General features: G+C 32.0%; 1 protein-coding gene across 3 annotated transcripts in view; it reads right to left on the bottom strand.

Moving 5' to 3' along the window:
* Positions 1 to 16315, bottom strand: part of LOC106463239 (peroxisomal biogenesis factor 19-like) — a 66214-nt gene that overhangs the window by 18605 nt on the left and 31294 nt on the right. For 2 of the 3 annotated variants that reach the window (XM_013923240.2, XM_013923238.2), the window contains exons 3-4: positions 12313 to 12544; positions 3387 to 3469 (exon numbers count right to left, since the gene is read on the bottom strand). In XM_013923240.2, the coding sequence (XP_013778694.1) occupies positions 3387 to 3469; positions 12313 to 12544 (315 nt within the window). The remainder of the gene's footprint in view (positions 1 to 3386; positions 3470 to 12312; positions 12545 to 16315) is intronic. The other variant, XM_022390683.1, reaches the window with a different exon arrangement.

Below are 16315 nucleotides of genomic sequence, written 5' to 3'. Positions count from 1 at the left end.
GCCAGAACCATTGAAGTGTGATGATTTAGTCGTTGTTCTGAACAGTAATGGGATTTTTTTAACCCACATACAGTTTATTTAGAGACCCGACTAAATTACAGGGATTTTGAGTATACTAGTACAGTAATTTGATAACTTTTTGGTCTTCAAAAATTTATATTTGAAGCCTAAAAAAATTAGTATCTCTATGCCCTCCACTCATAAGAATAAACGAGGCTTACATCAAGGCCTAACAAGTTCGATGCACATGCGAAACATTTTGTAACATGGTTACATACTCGAACTCTTTGTTTTTCAGTGTATTTTTCATTTACTTTCTAAGTGTGGTGAAAGTGAGAGAGAGTAGTATCATTTATAAGAATGTGCCCAAATAACACCTTCATATACTTATGCTGCAAAATTCCACACACATCAAATGGGTGACCATAGTACTAAAACACCTGCTATGTAATTGGATAAGCCCGGCTCAGAACCTACAATGTTTATTGGATTACCCCAACTCTGAACCATATAATAAATGTTTTTACACATTCTAATTGCAATTTTATTACCCTAGGCAATTCCTGTTGAAAGTGTTGTAGGAACTATAAACTGCTATATCCCATATTGTGTTCTCAGAGCAAGGGGAATGTCACCTCACTGAATATGCGTGCATTTTTGCGCTCGAGAGTTCCTATTACGGTTGTACATAAACAGTCTTATAACACGGGGGTGAATTATTGCTTTTTTGTCAGCGGGTTTGTAATTTGTAGGTGACAGTAAAATAAACACAGAAAATATATGGGATATGTTTAGCAGTTCAAACTGTCAGGGGAAAAACTTTGAAACTTCATGATCAATAATGAAGAAAAAGAAAACAGCTGCTCATTGTATTTCTGAATTTACAATTTTTCTTTTCATTCTGTTTCAATGAGTTGTCTACAGGCTGAAGAATCAAATAATAAATGCAATAACAGGTAAAATATAACGTTTTATTGAAAAAAGTAGATATATGTATTTAGGAGGTTTCAGAGGTTGTGCAAATGAAATTCGAGATTTTCGATACAAAGAAAAGTATTTTAAATCTTAAAATAGAAATCACTTTGCACTTAGACTAGTTAAAAAAAAAGAATCAATATTTTCATGGACAAATACAAGTAAAAATACTTCATTAAAAAATCAGATTTTTTGTGTACAAAAGGCTTCTAATGTTTACTATAAGTCTACAAAATTTTGTAAACATACACTTAAAATATTAAAAGTTATAGCATGAAAACTATAACAAGCACAAAATGGTTATGAGGTTAGTCCCAGGGACCGAGCCTATGTTGAAGGAGTTAATATGATTTTGTAGCCACACCATGTCATTACAGTACAAGTTGCCACATCTGGCCCTGCACTTGACAACTGTGCATCTTGAGAATAGCCATGCAGTGTGGTTTCCATTGTAAAAAGCTCTATCTTAAAGCTGCTATGTATAAAACCCATCACCCCTCTCTTCATGCTTTCATATACTATATGAGAACAAAAGTTTCCCAGCACCTGTTTACATAGTCTGATGGCACAGAAATGCATAGGTGCTGCATCTGGCAACTCAACCATCGTATCTTTATTTTCCAGCTATTTGGGTATGCAATAATTGAACAACTGGTATGATTGAAAGCCTTATCTTGATGAACCTATACTCCAATGGTCTTTTCAGATGGAGATTCTTCTAAGATATGTTGCATACTATTGCCCAGCTTTGTGGGCAGCTTTCACAACTGTCCTCTTTGTTCATTGATTCTCACCAGTTACAAGACGTTGCACTTTGCTTACCACAGCTGGGGTACAATTTGTTTCAAGTTTATTTCTGATGCTTCAAGTTCATACATATTCCCTTATTTTCCAATAACATTAAGTAGAATGGATATTACTGTCTTAGAAATCCTAAATTTCCAACTTATCATCTGAATGTCTGAATATTTAGTATCAGAAAGGTCTGTTACATACTCCTCTCAAAAGCAATCAGTTTTAGGTGGCATCACACTATATATTAAACACCTAACAATGTCAATATGTAGTTCTTATACATGTAAATAAACCATGACATTATATTGGCTGTGGCTGTCAGTGACTTCATTTGCATATTCAGAATTGTATTAATGCAACGTACTCAACCCATTGTAGCTGTCAAATGCAAATGATGTGTTCTATATTTAGTTGCACAGACTAAGCAGCAACAAATTGCACTTCTTACGAATTGGTGGATTTTTATCACTAGCACATTGAAATAATTTCTTGATAATAAATTGAATTTATGCAGAGTTAATAATATGCATAATGCAAGGGTGTCACTAAGTCTTAAGAGTAGCAGGATGTTACATTCTATGTAGTTTCTACTTCTACTAAATAAACTATAAAGAAAAGTGTAGCATGTGTTGAGATGTAGAATCTCAGAATGACTATGCTTCCTGACTTTGTGCGAATCTAAAATTGCAGTTTGTGCAAATTGTTCTCACCACACTCTGTTCTAGCTTTTGCCCTCAAACCCACATTCATATCATTTTTAAAACATAGACTTTATGAGAGAGAAAAAGTAAAAGAAAGCAGAAGGAGAAAGGATGGTGGGACATTCAAATGTATTCACTTGGCTGTTTGTTAAATACAACTAAGTATAGGGTTCCCATGCTTATAACCTTAAAATTTTCCAGGATATTTCCAGAAAATTATTTGGTAAAATGTAGTGGCAGGATAACACAACAAACTACAGAATCAAATTGTGTTAAAACATTGTACATATGAAAAGATTTTTATGGAGAAAAAACATCTTTCATAATTACCCTAAGAGATGAGAATGGAACAAGCTGGATATACTCCATTAATGTAAAAAGTGTTGAATGTTTCTAGATATACCTTCCCAAAAACTGGATTTTAATAAAGAGTGCCTTTACTTTATATTTTGTGTTTTTATGAAAAACTGAAAAATTAACGACTGAAAACAACCAAGTGGACAGGCACAAGTTGCCAGTGGAAATCCTCAATATATAATGATACTGGTGTTAATGATGAGCACTGGGCACTAACGAACATGTGCCAACACTCATCTTATTCAAGGTTTCTTAAGTTTTAGAAGCAACTATTTGGTATTTATATTAAGCCTGGAATCCATAGTATTATGCTTGTTTTCTGTTTGCATCATATTAAGCTTAATTCAGATGCCATACAGCTTTTATAGCATACTGCTAAAAATCTCCTTATAAAAAAAGAAAGAAAAAATACACAAGATTCTCACTTCTTCAGTTCTAGACTACACTATAATAAGGAAGAAAAAGCTTCTTTCATTTTTTTAAGTTCAGATTTTTTATTCAAATGATAGAAAAGCACAAGTTATATTACATTACACAAAAGAAAGCACACAAACTTACATTGATAGATTGGGTGTTTTCTGCTAAACCTTTCAAAGTTTCAGCTAAGGATGCTGTAAATTCTTCATCTGATGAAGCACATGCTGTAAAAAATAAAATGATTACTAACATTGATAGATTGGGTATTTTCTGCTAAACCTTTCAAAGTTTCAGCTAAGGATGCTGTAAATTCTTCATCTGAAGAAGCACATGCTGTAAAAAATAAAATGATTACTAAATAGTCACTGCAACATGAAATGTACAAGAATTAAAAGTACGACTTTTCAAGTAAATATGCTTGCTCAGTTGTACTCCCTTTCGTTTTTATGTTATTGTATTAAAAGCATTGATGTTAAAAAAAAAACTCATCCCTAAACCTTGCTGATTATAGTAATCAGTTTGTTTTAAATTAATGTTATAGCATACAAGTAATGTAAAAGTAGATATACAAGAAATCAGGTAAAACAACATACATTAAATAAAAATCTTTAACCCAAATCTACACAAGTTACTCCATGTGCTTTAGATGCACCTTTTTCACAGTACTGATCATTAATGATCTTTAACTACATAAAGCTGTCAATAATAATAACATATTAAACAACTATTTTTCTAAAAATATATACTAAGCATGAAATCACCAGTTATAAGTGGGTTCTTAATAAATGTAGGTGTGGTTATACATCATAAATTAGATTTAGAAGAATAAATTGTAAATGTTCACATGCAACTATGATTCGAACTTTTTATAAAACGTACAATTTTTTATCAGATAAGAAAAATAACTATTTAATCTACTGTAAATAAAACATTCCATGTTCTCCATTCTTTCTATTAAAAACCACTTTAAAGCATAATAAAATAGTATTAAGGATAATAACCTTTAATAAGCAGAGACACTCAAAAATTATGAAATTTCTGATAATATTTAGAATAGTTTTAAGAAATAACATATGCCTCAGGATTATCCAAAGTCTATAGTAATGATTCTCACTAGAAGATTAGTAAATACATCTAAATACAGACTCAACACTTCCATTTTTAGGATGGATATCTAAATTGCGTCATAGATAAAAGTGTCCAAATTAAATGGTCTTATTTCAGCTACCCAAATTCAGGTCAGCAATTGTAAATAACTTTATTACTGATTTTTCATTACATAAGATTGACAAAACCTGTCACGCACATATGAATTATTACCAATACTTATATTTCTAGTGAACTGCTTCATTTTTGTTTGATGTTTTTGTTTTTCTCTAACCCTACCACACCATCATTACCCACTTAACCATTTAAGCAACAATCTACAGTGACTCAGATCCTAGTATTTGTTTTTGAGGTAACAGTAATAACAATAAAAAGAACAAGACATCAAATCACAAACCTTAATTAACAGCAGTAAAATGCAATGAACCTTTATGATCCCTTCACTAATTGGATGAATCCAAACATCATTTCTTACTGCCAAAATTAAACAGATTATAGAAACAGGAAGCTTAACTTGGAGTCAAGATTTTGTACCATTAGAGCAAGTGAAGTTAACTCTTATTGATCTGCAACTCAATTTATTTATAAAATGTTAGTAAATTTTTATGACCCTTGAAACTAATAAACTAGAATGCACATTTTTTAAAATTTTTTTCTGTTGTCTATTTTCAGTAGTATGATATATTTTGTATGGACAGATAAACACTCCAAAAAATCTAATTTATATATGCTCATATTTTAAAGTTAGCTTCATTAACATTATCGGATAGTGCTCTCTCTCTCTCTCTCTCTTCATATATACATGTGTGTGTTACTTTATTTTATGCACATAATAAGACTATTTTGGATCATTAGGTTACTGTATGGATTTAGGATTAACTTAAACATTCTAAGCTCACCAAACTTCATTAAATATTACTGAGAATATGGCTGAAAATATACTAACAGCAAATGTATCCAACTGCGGAACCAGCATATTCTTTCCCTATTCTGATTGATTTCCGAGTATAATTTTGATGGGAATAACCTTAACAGTGTCATAAAAGAAAAAAATCTTGGTGTTCAGGTTGATCAACCTCTTAAGCCATCCAAAGCAATATGCTTTTGTTAGTGGCAGGACAAATTGGATTTTACATTGTATCTACAGAAATATTGAATGCGAGTCTAAAGAAGTTATAACGTCATTCTATAGGTCACTGGTTAGGCCACATTTGGAGTACTACAATCAATCTTGGGCTCCTTACTTTAAAATTGTTTGTTTGTAGTTAAGCAAAAAGCTACACAATGGACTATCTGTTCTGTGCCCACCACAGGTACTGAAACCCAGTTTTTAGCATTATAGGTCTACAGACTTACCAATGTGCCACTGGGTGGGCTTTACCTCAGAAAGGACATTTAATTGTTGGAAATAGTTTAAAGGAAGACCACTAGGATGATAACTTGGATGGAAAGGTTGTCATAAAAGGACAAGTTAAGATATCTGAAATTTTCTCTTGAAAAAAATTGGAGCTAGAGTGGATCTGATTGAGGTGTTTAAGATTGTAAAGGGAATTTATAGTGTTGATGCATCATCTTTTTTCATATTTAATGGTAAGACTAGGGGAACAAAATAATAAATTCTGGCATGGTAAGAGTCATCTTCTGCTAAAACAGCTTTATTTTTTTCTAACTGGACTGTTGGAATGGGTTATCCTCAAATGTGGCAAATGAAGTTAATTTAATGGAGTTTTAGGGAAGGCCTGATAAATATATTAGTGATAAGGGCTAGCTTTGAGTGTTTTACTTTTTTTTTAGAGTTTAGTACAGTGGATGTGATAGCCTAGACAAATTAAAAAGTCTCTTTTTGTCCTTAAATTATATGTATATGCAATGTATTCCTATTTAGACCAATATAATAACTATACTATTTACTAAGTTACCTTGCTTGCTTTGATCACAAGTTATTGATAATAGATAACTATATTTGAGTTAGCTTCTAGTTCTTTTTCAGACAAAATGAATCAAATCATCCTTTAGAACATATGATGAAGTCAGTTATGTTCTCACTGTGGCTCCTATATATACATACACACACACATAGTCCACATGACACTGTTGAAAAGATCTGATGCTCCTTAAGAAAATGTATGTTCTATAGCATATCTTACTCTAAACATATTCCATTATATATGTGTGTGTGTGTTAACATCCATCACCCAGAGTTGGCTGGCTCAATTTTTGTGACTTTTGGTATGGTATCTGGAAGCTGTTTGATGGTGAACATGCGCTAAAGACCCTGAAATATGACATATTTCCACTTTTATATAGACGTTTGACTTATATCACTCAGAGTCAGCTGGCTTAATTAACATGATTTTTTTTATGGAAACTGACAGTGTACACTGGTTACTTTAAGATTTTTGCCCAAAATGATGATAAAAACACCTTGAAATAGGGTACATTTCCACTTTGTTTTATAAAATTGTAGCTTTGAATTTAAAGGCACAAGTAGTTAATCAGTGAGTCAGTTATTACCTTCCACAAAGCAGGGTATACAACAGCCTCTAATGAGGTCATTACAGGTTCAATGACAAAAGAAAGAATGAAAGAGGAACATTAGCTAACATTGTCCCTTATACAGTTTTTGTTTCTTTAATGGGTATCCTCAGCTAGTATTTAAAAAAAATGGTAGTTTAGTAACCAAAATAAAAAAAAGGAAAAGAAGAAACAAAACTACTGTAGTATTTTCTGTTTATCATACTTCTCCACAATTAAAAATTGCAAATGTTTCTTTTTATCCTCAATACAGTACCTGCCTCATTATAACACCATTGGTTATAATGCTTTCCTCAGATATAATGCTGTGGTGCTTTGGCTCTAAAAAATTTAGTATCATCTGCTGCTTAGCTCATTGCCACATGGCTTCAGAGGCTAAAGTCATTACACTCTGCCACAAGATAAAGGAAAAAAGCAGGAAGTCTCAAATGCAAAGTCCAGAGATGTGATTATCAATTTTCAATGGGAACTTGATGTCGGGAAGTAAGGTAAGAAAGGAACTTGGAAATGCGATTCAACTGTCAAAATAGCAAGAAAGTGTCATTGATATAGCATTTGTAAGAACAGGTTTAAAGTAAAAAAGGCAGTTTTCTAGCCTCTTGCATTAATGTTTTGTTTCTGAAATATAAAAAAAAAGTTTGTATTTGTATTTTATCTTATCTATGTTCTTTATCCAATGAAAATGCTGGTTGTTTTTAAGATGGCTGTTTTAACCAATTACGAGCATGCTTTGTTTCTGAAATATCATAAAAGTTTGTATTCATATTTTATCTTACATTATTGTAACTTATTTTATCTTATCTGTGTTCTTTTTATATCTATTTTCCCTATGTAAATAAACAGTTATTTTACCTAATTGATTGCTTTAGTAAACTGTTGAATCTGTACTTGTTCAGCATGAGTCCTTTCTTGACTAGTTGATTATAGAGCTCCCCCACCGATAGCACTCTTGGGTACACATGGCTCCTAATGGTAGCATTATAATGAGACAGTGTATTATGTACCCCTAAAACTAATCTGCAAGATTAAATTTACCACTTTTGCCTACCTTTGATTTTATACCCACATAACGTTTTCCAGAAAATTTCAAAATTTTCAGTACCCACCCCCAATCTTTGTCCAGCAATAAAGACAAAGTGGTGCAATTATTCATTTTCTTAGTGGTATAAAATGATGAGGAAAGTTCAGTGTGCACACTTTTACAATGTTTGATTTTAAAAATGTAAAATCTGCTTTTAAAATGTATTAAGAATAACTTTTGTTTTATCATTATATACTACTAAGGGAAGCAGCTCTAAAAATAACAAGCACACCAGATACAGTAGCAAATGCTGAACTGAACACTTGCACCATGAACACTAGTGACAACTGCCGGTGGATTCTAAGGACTTATGAGTGAAAGTAAAGAAGAATGTATAGCAATATGTCTTCTATATCCAGTGCCATTAAGGCCTTTTGCCTAATACCAGGGCTGATCATGCCAGTTTGGATACAAAAAATGTGGTTGGGATGTTATTTACATTACAGAATTGCATAAAGAACAACTGTCACGCTATGAACTAGATAAGATGATAGAGTATAGTTCTTATCCATTTCATTTAAATTATTTACAAATCATACTAAGGATAAGGGTTAATAATCCATTATTATTTATTTAACACCAATTATTTATTATTATTCATTTTTACTTTTAATTAACTTTACTCATCAATAAAAATAAAAAGGAAACTAGCAAGTTAATTTTATGATATATACAAATCATTACACTAGCAGCATGAAGCAATGAATTCTGTTTGTGTCTATTTAGCCGAGGTAGTTACCTACTTCTTTTTAGTTGCAAATAAATATTTATTCTTGAAAGTATTTCACATCAGTAGTAAATGAAAAAGAACATCAATTAATAAAAATTACCCTTCTCCTCTTTATCCAATCACTCTCACTCCCAGCCTTAAGCATAACACAGTGTAGAACAAGAGTCATTCAGTATCACAACTGCTTCAGGATCTTTCTCATATGTTTTCATCCTTAAAAGTAATATGCTTTCCAATCTATGCAATCTACTTAATAATGTATGTATAATATTAGCAATATCCTGATCTCTATATTACTTCCCTGTATGAGTTGCTTCTATTTAAAGATCTTGTTAAACAACAGTGATTACAGTCTTTTTGGCTGATGTAACACAAAAATATTTACATTTATATAATTCACCTAAGAATTATTATTGAGTTCTACACAATAAAATGTGATGTAGTGATTTAAGATCTAAGCTGAATGTCAGTTTAGTTTACAAATAAAATAATGCTATTTGAGTAATGCCAAGTTACTATTTCACTATGTTTATGTGATATTACTTATGGTTGAGGTAAAGCAGAATGATGGCTTATTTTTGTGCAGGCGTTTTATGGATGAATAAATATTGTTATCTTAAAATTAAAAAATACATATAATTAAATTATTGTTTTTAGAACTTAAGAATTATATAAACTTCAGTTTTTACTAATGTAGTACCATTCAGTTATAATCACTTTTTTTTTTAACATTCTCATTTCTATACTTCAAATAAGATTTTGATTCAATTTATATGTGCACATGTAGTTACAGCCTTAGAAAATCAGACTATACATGTATGACTTACCAGCTTTGCAAATGATATGTCTGGTTACAACAATGCCATTGCCAACTATGGATGGTGTATGGACACGGTAGGTTAAAGAACCCATGCTTTTCCTGTTTTATTATTGTTCTTCAGTTGACCGAACAACTGTTTTTTTTATACTGCAATTTAGGCATTAACTGAACAAATGGGTTATCCTCGATTAATGTTGGTGCTATTTCTACAATAATCCTCCTTTAGGTGTTGTGCAATTGTTATAAATTTAACTTTTTTTGCTTTACTTTTATCCACCACAAATTAAGTGTATCTGTGAATTTTGTGATATTTTGTCCACTTGAAAAAGATGTTAAAATGTTCATAATTATGTGTGTGTGTGCAAGTATATACAAGTTCCAAAAATTTAGTTATTGAAGATGGATCAAATGATGTCAACATTTATTTTCTTGTGCATAAAAATAAAAACAACTCACACTGCACAATGTATTTACTTAAATGTTTGAAACAAAAACAAACCAGATTAAAAATTACAGTAAACCCTCGAAGAACGCGGGTTTGTCCAACATGGATTTGCTTGCACGCACAAAAATAAAAAGCAATCAATTATCTGCCAAACATGGAAAATTTATTATACGTAGTGCTCCAAAGATGCAAATATATGAGCACTCTAGATCGTTAGAACTCTCTTAACTCGGGCACAGTCAATTTGACTGACCACATTTCCTTTTTGTACTCCTTTAAGGTCTTTATAGATTTCATACTTCTAACTTTCAATATAGTGTGTATATCGTCAAGAAATTGGGCAGTCTGTCAGTTAACATTTATAAGTTTTCACATACAACAAATCATATTTTTTAGTAAAGTATTTATAATAAACTAAATTAAAGTTTTGTCCATGAATATATTGAGTATTTATTTTGAGTAATCCGTGTGCTAAGTAATTTTCATGTTAAGATTAAAAATACTTTTCTTCATCTCAAAAGTATGAAATTTCCTTTGTTTAATCTCGAAAACCTCCTAAATACATTTCAAACGTTTTTTTATATTTTATCTGTTATTTTCTCTACTCTATCTCTGTACGGGAACAGTCAATTTGAATGACCTCGTAACCAACAACAACAAAAAAATTTATATAAATCTAAATTACCCCATTTTTTCTTTCTAGAATGACTTCAAATTGTAACATGAAACTACATTCATTTATCCTAAGTAGCTTTAAGCTCATAACAGTATACATCTATTTATAATTATATTTTATAATTAAATAATGCACTAAAGAACATAGACTAATAACATGCAGAGGAAAAGTAGACAATTTCCTCTAAACCTCAAAATTTTTCTGGCTTTCTAACTATGCAACAAGAGCCATTGCAAATTCATCCAAGCTAGTTGTTAATGTTCCCACAGGAATAAACCATGTATTATAAGTGAAATTGACATCTATCTGTTTAGAACACAACGTAATGTAATATGTCATTTGATAAATGCAAACATTGACCTTCTATTGGTTATAGATGATATATAATTAAACGTAAGAGTGAACTATTAACAAATCCTGAAAGACGACGTGACAGGTGCATGCGGCAGAAGGGGTCCGATTTTCTATTTGATAGTTCTGTAACTAAACAAAATTGAAGACTATAAAACTAACCTAAATAGATCAATATTTTTACATTTTAGTTACTTTTATAATAATAAATAAAGAACAAACATAAAAAATGAGAAATAAAGTACTTACCCGACTATTCTTTTTTTTTTTTTTGCCGTCGACCATCGATGACACTTAATCCTACTTTTTTTATACTAATGGTAGTGGTGCATTAAATAATTTTTATTTAATTAAATAATGCACCAAACTTTGTTCTTTAACACATGCTCTTCAATGTACATATTGTTTAAGCAATTTTCTCATAATACAGATATAAAGGATAAAACATATTACAATAATTATGCTGACCATCTTGACAACTAGCAACAACCATTTTAAGAACTGGGCCAATCCTGTACTGGAGAAGGAAAGTTGTCTGTAATTTCAAATTTACTAGATGTATGTATTTACATGAAATGTGGCAAGTTTTTAGAAAAGTGTATAAGTATGTTGTACACAAACAATCAGCTATGTTGCAAAAGTATATGTCTGTGAATTGACAACATCAGTCTGATTGATACTGGAATGCACATTTACAGTTTTTTTTTCAGTATCCTTGTATACTTTATCTGGTATTTACTCTCTCCTACCATGAACTGTCAGTAATCCAACAATAACCACTCTGACATCAAATATACAACATCATGTTGAACTGCACTCTTTAAAAGGTCATGGCAGGCACATTTTAACCCACACCCATGCATATAGGTTAATAGAGTTCCAAGTAGCCATTATATTATACTCCAGCCAATCAATGTTCATCTTTAGGTCAACCACATTATATTGCAGCCAATATGGCATTTTTACATGTAAATATACAGTACAACAGACCATCTCCTGGAACAACCATACAAAGATAGCTTATCTTACTACCTACACATAGACTCAAGGTTTCCTAGTAAACAGACTAGGACATTACAAAATCTTTAATTACCAGGGTTTTAATCCAAAACTCTTCCCTAATACATTATTAGTGCTCTGAGGCTAATGGTTTACCACCAGCATGACTAGGGCTCAAGTCCCACTTAGGTAACTCCCCAACTCAATCATTAAACAAACTACACATGAATTTAAATTTCAAATAGTAAGATTTTCTTAACTACTTGCTTTCAAATTTTGTCTTAAGTCATATAAACTCATAAAGAAAACACATTACAATGCACCTGTACTGTCTGTTAACTGGTCCAACTGACTTTTTAAAGCTGGATCTTCATCCAATAACTTCTTCATAGCTTCTTCAAACTGTTGAAATTCAAGTCCCCATGGATGATCAGTTGAAAACTTTTTCTCTGCATTGCCTTTAGTTGATGCTTTACTTGAAGATGCAAATGACTGTGATGTTTTGTCTGGAGATGGTTTTATGGCTCCTGAACTGCCAATGTTTTGCTTTTCATACTAGAAGAAAAGTTGTCATTTTTTATTCTACATGAGTGTAGTGTATCTAAATGAGATTACCATTTTTATACAATATACTCTATGTGTTATAACATAGCTTTGCAAAAAGTCAGCAAACATAATAACTGACAATAAGAATGTGATGAATTTTCATAGGAATACATGTAAATGCTTATGAACTCTACTACAAGTGAGACAGGTAGACTAAATTGAAATGTCAATCTAGAACCTTTTTTATGAAAGTGAGAAAGACTAAATGAGTTGTTTAAAGCTAATGACACTGCTAAAGACAAGAAAGTGACATCACTGTTTGTGTATCTTTATGTATCTTTGGAAGGACCAAAGATACATAAAATAGTGAAAAATTTTATGTAACCATATCAACCTAACTTTAGAGAAGTTCAAGAATTAGTAGAAATTATCAGAAAGCCTATATATCCAATCATCTAAACCCCCTGAGCAGTCGAAAAGTTCCAATTTAATATGCATGACCAACAGATAAACAGTATAGTATCTCATTGTACTGTAGCATTGATATAAAAGCCTGAGCAATGCCAGTTTAGTGATTATTTGCATGACAGGTACACTTATGAAATAAATAATAATATAAAGGAAATATTATTACAAGAAGACTGAACCTCTTAGAATTGTGTAAAAATGGTTATGATGCAATAGCTTGTGGTGCTTCAGAAATCAGTGAAGAAAACCAAGGTTCATCTGTGCACAAAAGAGCTGTTATTGCTGTGTCCCCACAACAGATGTCAATTCAAAAATCTGACATGCCATAGGGAAAAAAAAAAAATCCACTCAGTGCACAAGTCTAGAAGCAGCATGGAAGGAATGAAAACAACATAGATTTGTACAATATTGAGCAGAATGAATGCTGTGTAGGCAAGAGGATGACTTTATACCGGTTTTGCAATTTACAGTGCTTCAGAGGCCAGTGGAATAACTAAAAATTAAGCTGAAAATAGGTTCAGAATCCTCTATCATTAATCAGGAGTGCACTGTATTATTAAGTTGGAGACAACTTTAGCCATTTCCAAGCTTTACACAAAAGAAACCATATGTCCTCTGAGGTACCTGAAAGTGAGGGTGGACTTATCCTGCTTTGCACTCGAATGTCTTTCTATACATCATGCAAACAAAGAAGTAACTGGGTAATATTCTGGCTCAAACCCCTTCTATACTTACACGAAGGCTCAACATGGCATAGTTTTCAAGGCCACACCTATAGCCTAAACACTAAGAGATTGGATTGGTAAGGATTTAGACCATTTACAAGATACTGGCATACCTAAGAAGTTACCAGTTATTGTATAACTGCAATAGTACTGCTTTTTTTTAAGCATTTTTTCCAATTCAGAGGTTGAATACCATTTTCTTCTACTTATATCAAAAAGTCGTACCTTTTATAATGGTAATTGTTTTTTTTCTATCTTTTTCACCCATCCAATGATATCATCCATAAATGTAAGCCTCTGTCTGCAAGACACTCTTGTTCCTTCAATATCCATTGAGCATCAACTTTTGAAGACTTGCATATGTATATCTCAATACATATCCAATGTGTTTCCTTTCTTCTTGTGATAAATATCATCAATTCACTCTGCTGGCCAGCTCTTCTATAACCTCGCTGTTTTTGCATATATTTGTCTAACTGATCTTTAAAATTCTTCTCCACATCTTGTCTCAAAAGCATCAAGTTTTTTTGTCTATTAATTTACTAATGGACCAGGTTTCTGATGCATAACTTAGTGTTGATCAAATTTAACATTTTGCATGATTTCTTCCCTCTCTGCTAGTTGTACCATAACATCTGCATATCTAAGATAATTCACAGGTTCTACCAATAAGTATTCCTCCTAACTCCTCTGTGCTCCTCACAATTATCTCTGAATATAGACTGAAAAGGACTTGCACCATATTTGATTTCTACATATTCAGGCATGTTATTCTTATTTTTACTGCAGGTGTTTTATCCCAGAATAAACTTGTAATTATTCTGATATGTTTTTCATTAATTACTATGTTTGTATAATTTTTACTAATCTTTTATCAAATGCTTTTTTGTAGTTAACAAAACACAAATGAGTTATTATTTCTACATGTCTTTCTTATAACATTCTCAAATAATTTTTTTTTTGGTATCTCTTCCTTATCTGAAACAATACAGTTCCTCACTCAATTCATTGTCAATTTTCACTTCCACTTTTTCTAATATTAGCTTCAGTAGCATTTTGTAATGTGATTCATTCAGCTGATGGTTCTAAACTCCCCATACCTTACATTCATTGTTAAAATTCACAGTTCTGTTTTCATGTTACTTATCCCTCATTTGATGTTATTCCCATCATTATTAAATACTTCTTTTATGTGTTCATTCCATTTCCTCTTTATGTCTTCCATAGTTAAAAATATATATATATTTTTTGTTGAGAATTATGATAGTTAACTTTAGATTTAATATGTGGGACTTTTTTTTGGGATGGTATGCACTGGCAGCGCACCATCACCATTTTGCATATTGCAAAATGGAGAGAAAAGTGTTTGTTTGTTTGTTTGTAGTTAAGCACAAAGCTGCACAATGGGCTATCTGTGCTCAGCCCACCATGGGTATCGAAACCCGGGTTCTAGCGTTGTAAGTCTGCAGACATACCACTGTGCCACTGGGAAGCAAAGAAAGGTGACAAAACTTAAAAGAGTAATGAAAATGAATGTGTGAATTTTCCTCTTTGAACAAATCTTTTGTTCACTAAAGGACCAAAGATTCACCAAACTAGAAGTGTTACAAATGACAAAGTTTAAAGGGGTGTGAAAACACACTGTTTGATTGTGTATATGTGATCATCAGTGCAGATAAGGTGTGAAGGCATCAGGTAGGATTAGGGACTTTTTTTGGGATGGTATGCACTGGTACAGCGTACCATCACCATTTTGCATATTGCAAAATGGAGAGAAAGGTGTTTGTTTGTTTGTTTGTAGTTAAGCACAAAGCTGCACAATTGGCTATCTGTGCTCAGCCCACCACGGGTATCGAAACCCGGGTTCTAGCGTTGTAAGTCTGCAGACATACCACTGGGAAGCAGAGAAAGGTGACAAAACTTAAAAAAAGTAATGAAAATGAATGTGTGAATTTTCCTCTTTGAACAAATCTTTTGTTCACTAGAGGACCAAAGATTCACCAAACTAGAAGTGTTACAAATGACAAAGTTTAAAGGGGTGTGAAAACATACTGTTTGTTTGATTGTGTATATGTGATCATCAGTGCAGATGAGATGTGAAGGCATCAGGTAGGATTAGCACGCCATTAAATCTTTCAGCACGGGTACCCTTCACTGTGCATGACAAAAAGGTTTTAGTGTCTTACATTCAAAACTTTATTAAACTACTTTTTGTTTATCTTATACCAATTAAAATAGCATACAATCTTAACTAATAATCCATATTTTAATAGTATACAAGTTTTAAGTTCTTACTTCTAAAAGGAACACACACGACAAATTATGTCTTAGCGTGTCATCATTCCTATTTTATCCATCACCCCTCGAAAATGTACGAAATTAAACAAAATGCTCTCTATCAAATCGTTATTGCTCAAACAGACCTTAATTTTTATGGCTTTCACATCCTCTTTTTCACAATTGGTTGATAGTTCTCTCATACGTTTCATTATATATTATTTATAACCAATAGAAAGTCAAGGTTTTCATCTATCAAATGGTGAATTGTATAGCATTGTGTGTTCTGAACAGATAACCGTCAATGTCA

This window comes from Limulus polyphemus, unplaced genomic scaffold (genome assembly GCF_000517525.1).
Source record: "Limulus polyphemus unplaced genomic scaffold, Limulus_polyphemus-2.1.2 Scaffold1356, whole genome shotgun sequence".
Classification (NCBI taxonomy): domain Eukaryota; kingdom Metazoa; phylum Arthropoda; class Merostomata; order Xiphosura; family Limulidae; genus Limulus; species Limulus polyphemus.
The sequence above is the reverse complement of the archived record's forward strand: the minus strand, read 5'-3'. Positions and strand labels throughout refer to the sequence as shown.